The sequence below is a fragment of the Gastrolobium bilobum genome, unplaced genomic scaffold (assembly GCF_033153095.1).
Source record: "Gastrolobium bilobum isolate Gb01-03AN ecotype WA unplaced genomic scaffold, APGP_CSIRO_Gbil_v1 utg91642, whole genome shotgun sequence".
In the NCBI taxonomy this organism is placed as follows: domain Eukaryota; kingdom Viridiplantae; phylum Streptophyta; class Magnoliopsida; order Fabales; family Fabaceae; genus Gastrolobium; species Gastrolobium bilobum.
Genome location: NW_026898284.1, coordinates 9,109 through 22,410, shown reverse-complemented (window position 1 = coordinate 22,410; position 13,302 = coordinate 9,109). Strand labels below are relative to the sequence as shown.

The window sequence follows — 13,302 nt, the reverse complement described above, 5'->3', positions numbered from 1 at the left end:
TAAATAAGTGTAACAAAATATGAGTTATCAGGATGCAGCAAGTTTCAACAGTATGATTCGTCTTGTGGCAGTGTGTACATATTTTGTTTGGTGAATTCCTTCCATAAGATCCACGTCCTTGTCCTCTGAAACTGCGTCCAGCATTAGGATTTCCACGCCTATAATTGCTTTGATCTCCCACTGCTGCAAAAACTTGAGAATTAGGAGATTTAACCTGATGATCCTCATATTTAAATTGGCGTTCTTGTTGTGAAACAAGTGAAAAAGTCTTCACCACATTTGGTAATGGCTCCATAAGCATAATTTGAGATCGGACTTGAGCAAATTGCTCATTTAGTCCTCTCAAAAACCGTGTGGTTTGATCCTGATCTCGAGAATTTCTAATTTGAAGTATGGCTCCACAGACACATGGAACATAAGGAGAAGGAAGTGGCTTTAGACTTTCCGATTCATCCCACATGGTCTTTAGATGGGTGAAATACTCAGTCACGTTCTTGTCTCCTTGATTCAGCTTATACAAATCTTCTTGAAGATCAGATATGTGAAAAACATCTAATTGTGAAAATCTATCACGTAAATCATGCCAAACATCTGAAGCTCTTTCAGTCCACAAAATTGATTGAGCTATCGTTTCTGAAATTGACCTTTGTATCCATCCAATGACAATAGTATTGCAGCGTTCCCAAGCTTGATATTCTAGTGTATCTGGATCTGGTGCAACAACAGTTCCATTGATAAAACCAATCTTATTTTTCGTCAAGAGTGCCATAGACATAGCACGAGCCCAAACATGATAATTTCTACCATTCAATGGTGTAGAAACTAATACTTGTGAGGGACTTTCATTAGGGTGCAGAAAAAGCTGATGAGATGGATTTGTAAGAAACTCAGGTAATGGAGCTTGATTCGCCATAAGAAAAACAATTGAATAAGAAACATATCAAGAATGAAATTTTGAAAGAAAGATGATGAAGCAAAGTACCAGAGCTAGATGAGCTCTGATACCATGTTGAGAAAGCAAGAAATGCAGATAAAGAGCATTGTGCTCAGAGTAAAAACTTTTGCAGAATTCTCATAATCTCCCCAGTATTACCTTTGGGAGGGGTTTAAAGCCTTAATTCTGAACCCGCCCCGAATCGGACTAGTTGCGAAGTAATGAACCGATTGGAATATTTACAAAAAAAGAAATGAAGCTTACAGAGATATATATACATGTCATTGCTACTGTTCTAATCAAAACTGAATACCGTAATTAGCGGGAAATAAAAACTAACTTATCTAACTGATTTAACAAAATTAACTACTTGACTATTCTATCATGATTCTGCCCACATGTATGTATTATATCAGCTGCATTTTTGGAATCAAGTTTCTGGACCATCAGTTTGGGCTTGGACTGTTGTTGGGCTTTGGGCTGATCTTTATTCTAGGGTAATATCCCCCAGCAAGATGGGCCGTGTATATTGAGGAGGCCCAATTTATTAATGGAGAAACATTTTTATTTTCTTGCACTCACAAAGATATTCAATTGGCTCAAGGCCAATGAGTTGTGTGTGTGTATGCTCAGTATTGATAGCAAAAATAATTGGGTTAAAAGTGTGTACTTGATAGCTTCAATCCTTTATTTATAAGAAGGGTTACCTATAGGTTTAGAGTGTGATTCCTTGATTCTTTGTCATCTAAAATATTATTTGGATAAATCTTATTCTTATTGAATAAGTTGTTGAGATATGAATCCAGCCAGTAACACAACTTAACTAGTGGGGTATCCTTTGAGACTAATGAAATGAGAAAAGAAAAATTTAAAAGGAAGAAAACAATCGTAGCATTTTTCATAAATTATTTAAGCTGAAACATTGTGCGCCCAATACAAAGATTGTTAGCCGTTCCGCTTGCAAATTAAAAGCATGTAAATTGAAGCATAAAATTGTTCCACAATAATATATTATAGAATATTTCGAGTAATTTAGGAGACTGTAACACTAATTTACGCACACTACTTATATAAAAAATCAATTCAATACAAAATTTTAAGACCATTGAGTGAGATTTATTAATAATTTTATATCTTTTTAATACACCTTCTCATTCAAGAGTTCTTTGGTGTACCTTATGCTGCACAGACCCATTTATAGTTTATCTTGTGTTTACTTAATTTGACCACAAAGTGAGGGTGATGAGTATCCAACTCGTAATCACTTGGTCATTAAAGCTCTAATATAATGTAAAGAGCCAAGAGGAGAGATATTTTTACTACTCAAATTTTTCACTACTAACTGACTACCTATCTAATCATCATTGGATCAAAGAGAGAGAATGTTAAAAAAAATTTGAAGAGAGAGAAAATATTAATCAATGGTGATTAGATAGGTAGTAAGTTGAAAGTAAAAATTTTTGATAGTAAGAATATCCCTCCTCAAAAGCCAATTTAACTAAAAAATTTAAATCGTTAAGTGATGTTATATTAATATTTTAATAGTAACAAGATCATCGAATTTTATATCAACCGTTGATGAGAAGATATAATAATATAAGAAGCCTAATGCACAATCTGTTTGATATAACGAATATTACAGTGAGCATGCATTCATTAGACTATATATACACTTCAAAAGTTGTCCAATGTCAAATATTCTACAGGAAAGCAGAACATCCCGTAATAACTTTTTTGAAGCCCATCTCACAGCCTTTACAACCCTAGCACACTGAAAAAAGCAATCCTAATTTCGTTTTAAATATTCATTATGACACCAATTTCACTCTTTTGGAACATTAAAATAGTGTCTGGAACTTCTGACATTTGGCATACAGAATATCAACGAGGTGATAACAGTTTTAAATATATAAAGATGCCCGACACAATACCAGCTAGAGTCTACTTTCAAATTGTTCTGATACACTGATTATAATTTATATATATTACACCATCAACACATTAGGTTTAGGTTATTTTCAAATAAAAGAAAATGACCCAGAAGAAGGCAAGAATATCTTTCGTTGCTTTACGCTATACGAGTCACTCGCAACAAATTTGAAATTCTATGGCATAATTGGCATTACTACCAACTTCGATTCTCCTTTTACTGATTGTGGGGCATGACAAGAGTTGACTGTTTAAAAACGATATACAAATTACAAAGTTGTCTAAATTAAGATTCCATTTATTTTATAACAGAGAATGCATTACGGATACTTTATATTTGATGAGAAAAATTATTATGTAACTAGAAAATTTTAATATGTTTGAAATTCTATACTAGACATACAATTAAGTAATGAAAAGATAATGCTATCGATTAGGAAAAAATTCAGTCGAAGATAAGATTTTTATGCGAAGAACCATTAACTCAAAATTTTATATTAGTAAATAAAAGTTATATTAATAATTTTATATTATATTTCTCCAACATATTTTATTATATGAGAATTTATGGGGTTTGAATAGTGAATAATATATATACTCCGTCTATTTATATTAAAAAATTTCATAATATTAATTATTTATTAATAGAATAGAGATTTTGAGAATCAAATTTTTTAGAAATCGTATAAAAAATTAATTCAACCTAAAAGTTTAATTATTAGTTGAAGGCTACTATGATAATTTTATATAATTATATTTCTCGAATATTTTCTAATAGTGAAACTTAATACAATAATTAAAAAATTAACTGTACTTAAAGTATTATTAATACAACAAATGGGGAAATGGTAGTTAGTTTTTATTTTTTTTCGGTAAATGGAAATGGTAGTAATTTTTTTTTTTGGTAAATTAAATGGTAGTAATTAACTAGTGAGCAAAAGCCTAACACGATTTTGGTAAAGCAAAATGAAAAGCCACCGTGCGAAGGTATGAAACCTGCTTTACTTTTCGACTTTTCATCACGTTGAAAAGAAGACCATCAGAGGTTTTTGTTTCAGAAACAGACAAAAGGAAATCAACTTTAATATATGATTCGGACTTTTGTTTTAATTAATATAAATAACGAAATAGCCAACTAAATTAATAATTAATAATTTTTTAATATAATCAATTTAATTATATATTAAAATCACTAATTATATTCACCAAAAAATTAAAATAAAATAAAAGATCACTAATTATATGAAATATCTTTCAGCAAATTAAAAGGAATTGTGTAAAATCACTAATTATTGGCAAGGTGTAAGCCAGTAAACTTTAGAATTACACCAGTGAATCGTTTTTTCAGTCATTCATTGAATGATAAATCACTACAAGGGAGGGAGATATGCGATTTAAATAAATTCGAAATGCTTTTCTTGCGTATTCTTGATAAACCAGCATTTATATATAGATGTAGAAAGCTCTGTTTGGGAAGGGGAACAATGACTATTTTGTCACGTTTGGTACAATTTTTTATCAAACTGCCATGTCAACAGTAAATTTTGTCAAAATGTCACGCGACACATTTCGATACACCGTGTAGTGAAATATGTTTGCAAGTAATTCGCTACACAGTGTAGCGAAATATGCCATGTCAGGCTGCACAATCAGCAAAAATGACACGTGTCAAGCAGACAGAATTCAAGCATAATTCGCTACACAGTGTAGCAAATTTTTGCCTCCTTGACACGTGTCATTTTTTTGCTGACTGTGCATTCTGACATGACATATTTCGCTAAACAGTATAGCGAATTACTTGCAAACATATTTCGTTACATAGTGTAGCGAAATATGCCTCGTGACATTTTGGAAAAATTTACTGTTGACGTGGCAGTCTGATAAATTTTTTTGCCAAATGCGACAAAATAATCACTCTTCCGCCGTTAGTCTAAGCAAAACGAACAAGCGACATCAATGATTCAAGAAGTCAAGTCTTTCTTTCTTGTGTTTTCATAAGACGGTTCTTAAAGGAGTGTTTCACAGCATTTCTCTTGTCTGATAATAAATGTTATAAGATAATGTGATGTATAAGGTCTAATAGTATAAATTTATATTATATGTTACGATATTTTTAATTGTTTAATGTGACCATCGTATAATATAAGCTTATACAGCATGATATCTTTATACATCAAGATGATATATAACTTAATCAGGCATACGAGGGTAGAATTAGGACTGATAAGAGGTTGATGTATTAACCAATACAATTCTCAAGAATTAATATATTATTTTAATATTAGTATATTAAAATAAAAAATAATTTTCAATATATAATTTTTTAAAAATATTGGAGATTTTTATTTTTATAAAAATTAATATATTTTTTGGACACGCTGATCAACATATTTCTATAAAAAATAATATCATATGGTAAATCTGGAAGAATTATGTAAATTCATTATTAAAAGATATTTTTGACAAAAATATTTATTTTTAACCTATCTAATATTATACAGTGTATTATCAAATATTGGATAATATTATCTTATACAATATCATACCAAATGCTAGATAATATTAAAATTTAATCAAATCTTATATACTCATACCTTATATTATCAGATATTATACTATTAAGCCTTATTCTATAAGAGACATGTTAGTAAATCATCAGAGATGTATAAGTAGGGGCATTATTGTCAACAAAGGGTTGTAACAAAACAAGTGGCTGAATGCTTGGGGTTTTGTTTGTGTTGATGTTGTGTGTTGAGTGCGAAGAGTGAAGTAATAAAACAAAAAGAGTAGTGGGAACGAAGACAACAAAGGTAAATCAAGGAGAAAAGGAAAAAGCTCATATGCTTTTTTGGGTTTGTTTCCCACCAGGTTGAGGTGTTGAGGTTGGTGCAAAGAACAAAACTTTTCTCACTTTTGCATTTCTTTCTCACCCTTGAATGTGATTTTTTTTCTTTTTTTCATCTAAGATTCTTGTATATATATCATATCATATAAAAGAGAAATATGCCAGCAAGTTCGTACCACCTAGTATGAATGACATCATTCGACTAGTGAAGGTTTCAACTTCATTTACTTAATAATGCTATTTTGCACAGTGTTTCGTTTTCTTTTGGAAAATGGAAGATGGCAAAAAATAAAAATAAAAATAAAAATAATTGTTTTTTATAATAGCCAAATATTCTTCTTGTTGTCTTAGGTCAAGTGCTTTACTTGCTTTACTCAATTTCCACGAGCATAGATTCTCCAATCTTATTCTCTTTGAGCATTACGAAGTAAAATACTTACCTGGCTCCTTCTCTGCATTTTTTATTTTTTTGAAAAAGTTTTTTTTTTTTTTTTTTTTTTTTTTGGCTCCTTCAGTTTCTATCTCCTTTTCTTGAGTGCCTTTCACTTTCCATCAATTTTCAAGGAGGTTTAAGCTAGTTTTATAAGCAGGGTAGCTGATGCAGATTCATTGATATTATTATTTTACATTGCCACCCTCCCATTTGTGTATAAATAGAGGTTGCTAATGTTGGTGTTCTTCATCGCAGAAGCTCATCTCAAGCATTTGGGAAGTGACCTGAGCATTCAGCTACTTGGGTATATACAATGAGCTACAGCAGCTCCTCAATGGGTTCTGGTTAGTTGTGATCTCATGCTGTCTCCATTTCCCTACACACTACATTTATCGATTTACTTGTGAATCTTTCTAGCAACTAAATTATCTAGGTTTTCTGGCATTTTCTTAAATGAACTTTATTGCTTCCATGATTCAGGTAGTGGAACAAGTAGAAGGACATTTGAGTTTGGAAGGACCCATGTGGTAAGACCTAAAGGGAAGCACCAGGCAACTATAGTTTGGCTACATGGCATTGGTGATAACGGTTCAAGGTATGTTGCTAACATGAATATCTTATGCTGTCATATTTTGAAGATGGATACTCTCTTTATTTGAATTGGAATACATCTAGAGATTTATTTGAGGGAAAAGTTTACTTCTTTTTTTAGCTGGTTGACAAATGGAATTAGAGATTATATTCTGAAAACTCATTGTACTACTCAGCAGCCATAAATCACCATGCATTTTCTCAATGACCGTCCATATCAATGTGCATGGGTCAACAGTTTGGAATTTTAATATTTGATTAAGTTTATTCCTTTTTTATTGGCAAACTTAGTTTGAGTGGACACCTTCTCCTTATGCTTGAGAATATGCCTTCAATGAGAATGGTGGGTTTGTTTTCTTGTAATAAATTTAAGGGAGGGAGTAAGGGAATGTCAATATCTTGTCCTCTACTGGAGAAGATTGTTTATTAAATAAGTTCTTGAACTCCATGTCATCTTTTAGAAAATTCTTACCCATTTTTTGTGGGATAACACAATGGTACTGTCAACCAAAAAAGTATTATTAATAATCATTTTATTTCATCTCCAAAATTGAAAGTTTGCAGTAAAGGAAACCTAGACTCTGAGATTTGTATATGCCAATAATATAAAAAGGGGACCACTTCTTCACTAGCTATGTTGTTCCCAAAACTTAATACACATATAGATACTAATCACCAAACAGGGACACATATACTCCTAATGCATTAAGAAATAAACTCTTGACTTTCATCATTATGAAGTCAAGTTCATCAGTGCATATTATTCATATGATACAATTTATGCTGTTTATTAATACATGGTCCCAAAACTAGGTAGGGGAGATATAATTTTAATATGTATTTCTTTGAATAAACCTTATAACAGTGTCAAATATCATCTTTAATGGCTGAATTCTTAGCCCATAAATAGTTCTAATATTTTTCTACTTTAGCTTGTTGTATTCCTAGTTGAAGAGTTCAAGATTAGCCTATGGTGAATGAAATGGACTATATTTTGTTTTGCAGCTGGTCCCAACTCTTGGAAGCTCTTCGTCTTCCAAATGTAAGAACAATCATGTATTTGACTTTGACATTTTTTAATAGGGAATGCATGTCTTAAGTTGCATCATATGCTATAATGTAATATTTGGAAAGCATTGTCTACCTGATAAGCAGATGCCATTTGTTTTCTTGAAATTTATGTTGCAGATTAAATGGATTTGCCCAACTGCTCCTACACGGCCTGTAGCCATATTTGGTGGATTTCCTTGCACTGCTTGTAAGATTCAATGCTTGAAAATTCTACATTATTCAGTTGAAAACATCATTGTTCTTCTACCATTTTCCTTTGACTGCAAAATTTGATTTCTACACTGCAGTGTCATATATATATATATATATATATATATCTTTCCTAACTTTCTGTGTATTCAATGTAGAACTATAACGCCAGCTCCAGTTTAACTGTCAAGAATAGTCTAATTTGATTGAGGCATCTTTACCAGGGTTTGATGTTGGGGAGATTTCAGAAGATGCTCCAAATGATTTGGAGGGCTTAGATGCTTCTGCAGCTCATGTTGCCAATCTTTTGTCAACAGAGCCTCCTAATAGTAGGTTTTCCATGAAATTCATTGATGTTATCTGCCGTTTTTTTTTTTTTGCTTGAGGATATGATTCATTAATTAACTAAATTTATCATAGGAAATGCCATTATAGAAAAGATTTTATTATTTGCTAATTCTACAAATACGGATTAAATCTCCCTACAATCAATTGCTAGATTTTAATTATAAGTTGTCTCAAACTTCCTTTGCTATATGTGGATGGGTACATGAAGTGATCTATTGCTCATGGAAATGTAGAGTGAAAGAAATGGGTTTCCAGTATTGGGGGACTGTTCAGTGAAATTGTCAACAAGATTTGGAGATTATTGAAGTATTCAACAGTTTAATGATCTCTATATTCTTTTATAGATTCTATATAATAATACAATATTGTTGTTCCATAGAGAAATTCATTCTATGATAAAGTTGCATTGATTTTCCTTCAGCAACTGTTGGTACCATGAGTACTGACTAATTGCATGCATATTTATTTGGGAAAAAGAAGAGCATTTTTAATAAGAAAAACAACTTATTTTATCTTTTAACTGTTTTCTTGTTATTAGAACAATAAGCACCGGAAGAACTTTCTTTAATGTCCGCTTCAGTAGCAGAAGCAAATTATTCTCTCTCACTTTATATGTTATTCAGCTGCATAGTATTTGGTATGATGGTATAACAAGAAAAAAGTGCAAACTTGCAAGTCCAAGAAGCCTTCCTGAGGCTTTGAAATAACTATCCACATTCGCTATCAATAAGGTGTTTAGATTTATATACCACTACATATTGAGTAAAGTGACTGATGTATACATGGGACTGTTATCACTAAATCTAAGTTCCCTGTAATTTGACTTAAATGCTACTGTTTACCGTACAGTCAAACTTGGTATCGGGGGCTTCAGTATGGGTGCTGCAACGGCACTTCATTCGGCCACATGCCATGTCTTGGGGCACTATGGGAATGGAAACATTTACCCTATCAACTTAAGTGCAATTGTTTCTCTAAGTGGCTGGCTTCCTTGTTCAAGGTTTGGTTTCTACCATGTGTCAGTGAATGAATACATAAATACACTACTAATAAGGCACATTCACCCATAATTTCCTATTCTTTAAGCTATATAAATCACTGAGAAGCTGCTGATTGATGCAGTACCTTGAAAAATCGGATTGAAAGATCACGTGATGGCATAAGGCGTGCTGCATCATTGCCCTTGTTTGTCTGCCATGGAAGAGGTATTCATAAGTTCCATCATTTTTCATTATAGCTAAAACTTTAAAATGTTATTATTGGGAATCCTTTCCCTTTCTACTAATTTAGGACATAAAAGCATGATCGGTTCATCTGTATCACACCCTGAATTCCTATCAAGAGAGGCCCGCACACTGCTTAAGTTTTTTGATTAATATAACTTCAGAATTAAACATCTTTCCTGATATATGTAAATCAAAGATAAGATACTAGTTTTATGCTTTCACTGGTCAGTAATCTATAGATCTGTCATTATCTTCGTGCTTAATGATAATAATAGTTCTTGTTCACAAGGAAACAAAGAAATGCTTTGTAGGAGTTATTGGTTAAGACTCTTAACCGGTACTTAATACTTACTGGGGAGGTGAACAGTTTTCTCATGTATGAAATTCCTTGTTTGAGTTTTTACTGATTTATCACATGTTGGAATTAACAGTCTGAATATATTGTGTCTATTAATCACCATGTCAACATCTTCATTTGATTTAGTTTTAACACTTTTCTAGTTTCTGTGAATTTTTTAACAAAAATTTAGTTAATTCTTATGTATCAACAAACAACTCAACATGTCTGAAAAGCCAGCTTGTACTAGTAGCGACAATAATCTTTGCTTGCTTCTTCTGTTGTGGTTCAAACGTGTGATATCATGAATCATGCAGTAGGGAACTTACTTCATACCTGATCAATGCGCTATATATCTTGAATTCTTTTTGCAGCTGATGATGTGGTTGCATATGAACATGGAGAGAGATCAGCAGGGACCTTAAGCTCAGCTGGATTCCAGAATCTTATATTTAAGAGCTACAACGGGTAATCAACTTTGTTCTGCATAGGTAATCAGCATATTTGTGGATGGCATTAGTCTAATGAATAATATATTTTGCTGTACAGGTTGGGTCACTATACAGTTCCTGAAGAGACTGATGAAGTTTGTAGGTGGCTAACTGCAAATTTGGGACTTGAGGGGTTTCGGTTGAACTAGGGAAGTAAAGCTCAATCAGGTCACAAATATAGAAGCATACTTCTAGGCTATGGAAGAGGCTCTATAGAATAGTTAGTGGTGTGGGGTATACTGGTATTGGTATAGCTGCTTCATTCTCTCCTATGCTCATGGTACTAAATAAACCCTTTTCCCCCAGGGGTCCTTATCTTTATTGTTTTGGGATTTGGGAATGCTTTGGTGGGAGGACATGGATAATTTCCTCTACATCCAGCAAATTTTTGTTTATGTCATTCAGGTTTGGATATATATGTTGCTTTCTGTATTCCTATTCTGACTAAATAAAGTCAAACCTTAACAAGCCGGACAACAATAAAATAAAAATATGACCATTGATCGAGTTTATTATATCATTCACGAAGTTGCGACTCAAATTGTAAGCAAGTTAAGAGTTAAGCGGTTGAAGAGTTTTTGCAATGTCAAGGTTCGAGCTCAAAACGGTATTAGTGTCATATTCAAAATGACAAGGACAAAAAATTGGCTTCCATTTCTGCCACCCCTAACCAAAGCCGAAGTCCCTATTGAACAATAACTTGGTCAAGTCCACTCATATTTCAGCTTTAAGTGACGAAGTTCCTACTACTTCACGTTGGTTTGTAGAAAAAATGTTCGATGCACATATGATTCTAACTAAATTTATAATAATCTGTATAATGCTTAAAATACTCCTTAATTATTTATTATTCTACACCCTTGTACTATCTGAACACTTATATTTCATAGGCAATAATTTTTTTTTCTGCGAACAAGAGAAAAATTTGTCTCTTGCATTCCTATAGAATACTATTCTATAGGAATAGAAGAATTCTAAAATTTGGAATTGAAATCGACTAATAATTAACCCCAATCCGGTATATTTTCTTTACTTTATAGGAGTACGTTTATGTTTTTGCTTTATGAGTATGATATTTTTTTTCATTGCATTTTTTTTTAAATCGTGGGGCTCATTTCTTTATGTATCTAGAGGAGATAAATTTTTCTCCTGTTGTAGAGGAGAGAATTATTATCCTATATTTATATATATATTTTTGGGGAAATAATACTCTTATGCTACATAAGAGTACATCATTTTTCTACACTAATTCGTTTTCCGTGCCAATTAATTTTTCTTTTCTTTTTTAATATAAAATATGGGACCCACATTTAACTTCTCTCTATTTTTTTTATCTCCTACAATCCTACAACATAAGAAAACTTAAACCCATATTTTTGGGGTTTGTTTTCTTTGCAGTAAATGTAGATAAATTATCTACATTGAGCTCAAAACAACGATATTTTAGAGCGGAAAATAATGTATTTTTGTAATTATAATTTGTTTCAGGGTTATAATAATTTTTCTCATTATAATTTTTCAATTTTTCAACCTAAAACGATGTTATTTTAGTAGTAAAGGTAGATAACTTATTTACATTCATCGTAAAAATATTAAAGCCCATATTTTTAAAATCAATACTAATTATATTTTATCTAACCAAATTAACATTGCCAACTTTTATTGAAGAATGCAAAATAGTATTTTTTTTTTTTAAAAAAAGGAAAATAAAAAGCAAGAGAATCGCTAAATGATAACTTTCATAAATAATTTGGACATGATTACACTTTAAAATCTATTCTCCGCGTAGCTGTTTCCGTCACAACTCTCCAGTAGCATTGCCTTTGACGTTGGAATCAATGCAAGGGGTCTTTGGTTGAAAAGAAGGCACACCGTGCAATGTAAATATCCTACTCCTTATCGACGCAGGAGTAACCTGACTTACGTGGCAAGTGTTTGGTCTTCTGTTGTTAAAAAGCAATGTCCAATTGAGTTATAACTTATAACAGAGCATATAAAAGAATAAAAATTAAAATCTAGTAAAAGTAATAAATACGAGAAACAACAAAAGAAACTGACTTTTTCGCCGGGGGTCTAGGTGGTGGTTTGAATTTCTCAGAATTCTTGGTGCTGGCATCTGTTGGGCTTGTTGTCTTGTTAACATGGACACTTACAGGATATGGTGAGGGAGTCAAAGGTTCTATCAAACTAGGAGACATTGAGATTGTGGTGACAGTATCTGCAGCTACGGAAGCATCAATTTCATGCCACTTCTCTATAGTGCTAAGTTTGCTAATGCTTACTATTGATTGCCCTTCTTTATTTGATGAAAATGACAATCTAAATTTCCCGCTCTTGGGCTTAATCTCCGAACCCTCTGCTGATCCCACAGGTGGTGTAGCTTTCATGAGGCTATTTAAATGAATACCAAAGCTTGATGATGACTTGGAACCTGTCACAGGGGAAGTTTCCACTAAATCATGAAGGAAACAAGGAAGTGATCATAGGATGACAGCTTTTGCTATTTTCTCTTTTCTTGAAATCCTAAACAATGGCAGATAAGAAGCTCTCGTACCTTTTGCATCTGAGGGAGCTGATGATTCTGACTCTGTTGGAATGTGTGTAGGAAGAGGGTAGTTATTATCTCCAAGAGAATTTGATGCAGCTTCCTCAAATTGGAGGCAACGTCTAATGTCACGGTGCTTTGGACTAGCCAACATTGACTGCAATAAATATTTTACTTCTTAGAGAAAATCTTACTAGATTCAATGAAAGAAATGCAAATGCCGGATAATCATGCTTGCAATCCTTTGTCCTATGTTTTCTCTACAATAAATTAGTCATTTCATGACACTCACCACGCATGACTAAAACCTCTAGCAAGAAAACTTACAATGAAACATTTTTGTCAACATTCTTCTCCATGCTC

The 13,302-nt window shown here is 32.4% G+C and overlaps 1 protein-coding gene across 1 annotated transcript; it reads left to right on the top strand.

Moving 5' to 3' along the window:
- Positions 1–5,606: 5,606 nt before the first annotated feature.
- On the top strand, positions 5,607–10,894 carry LOC133314513 (acyl-protein thioesterase 1-like). Its single transcript, XM_061515997.1, has 10 exons — positions 5,607–5,745; positions 6,397–6,485; positions 6,622–6,736; positions 7,738–7,774; positions 7,921–7,990; positions 8,217–8,321; positions 9,190–9,340; positions 9,463–9,545; positions 10,278–10,371; positions 10,453–10,894. The coding sequence occupies exons 2-10, from the start codon at positions 6,455–6,457 to the stop codon at positions 10,541–10,543; spliced, it is 777 nt and encodes a 258-aa protein (XP_061371981.1). The 5' UTR covers positions 5,607–5,745; positions 6,397–6,454; the 3' UTR covers positions 10,544–10,894.
- Positions 10,895–13,302: the final 2,408 nt, after the last annotated feature.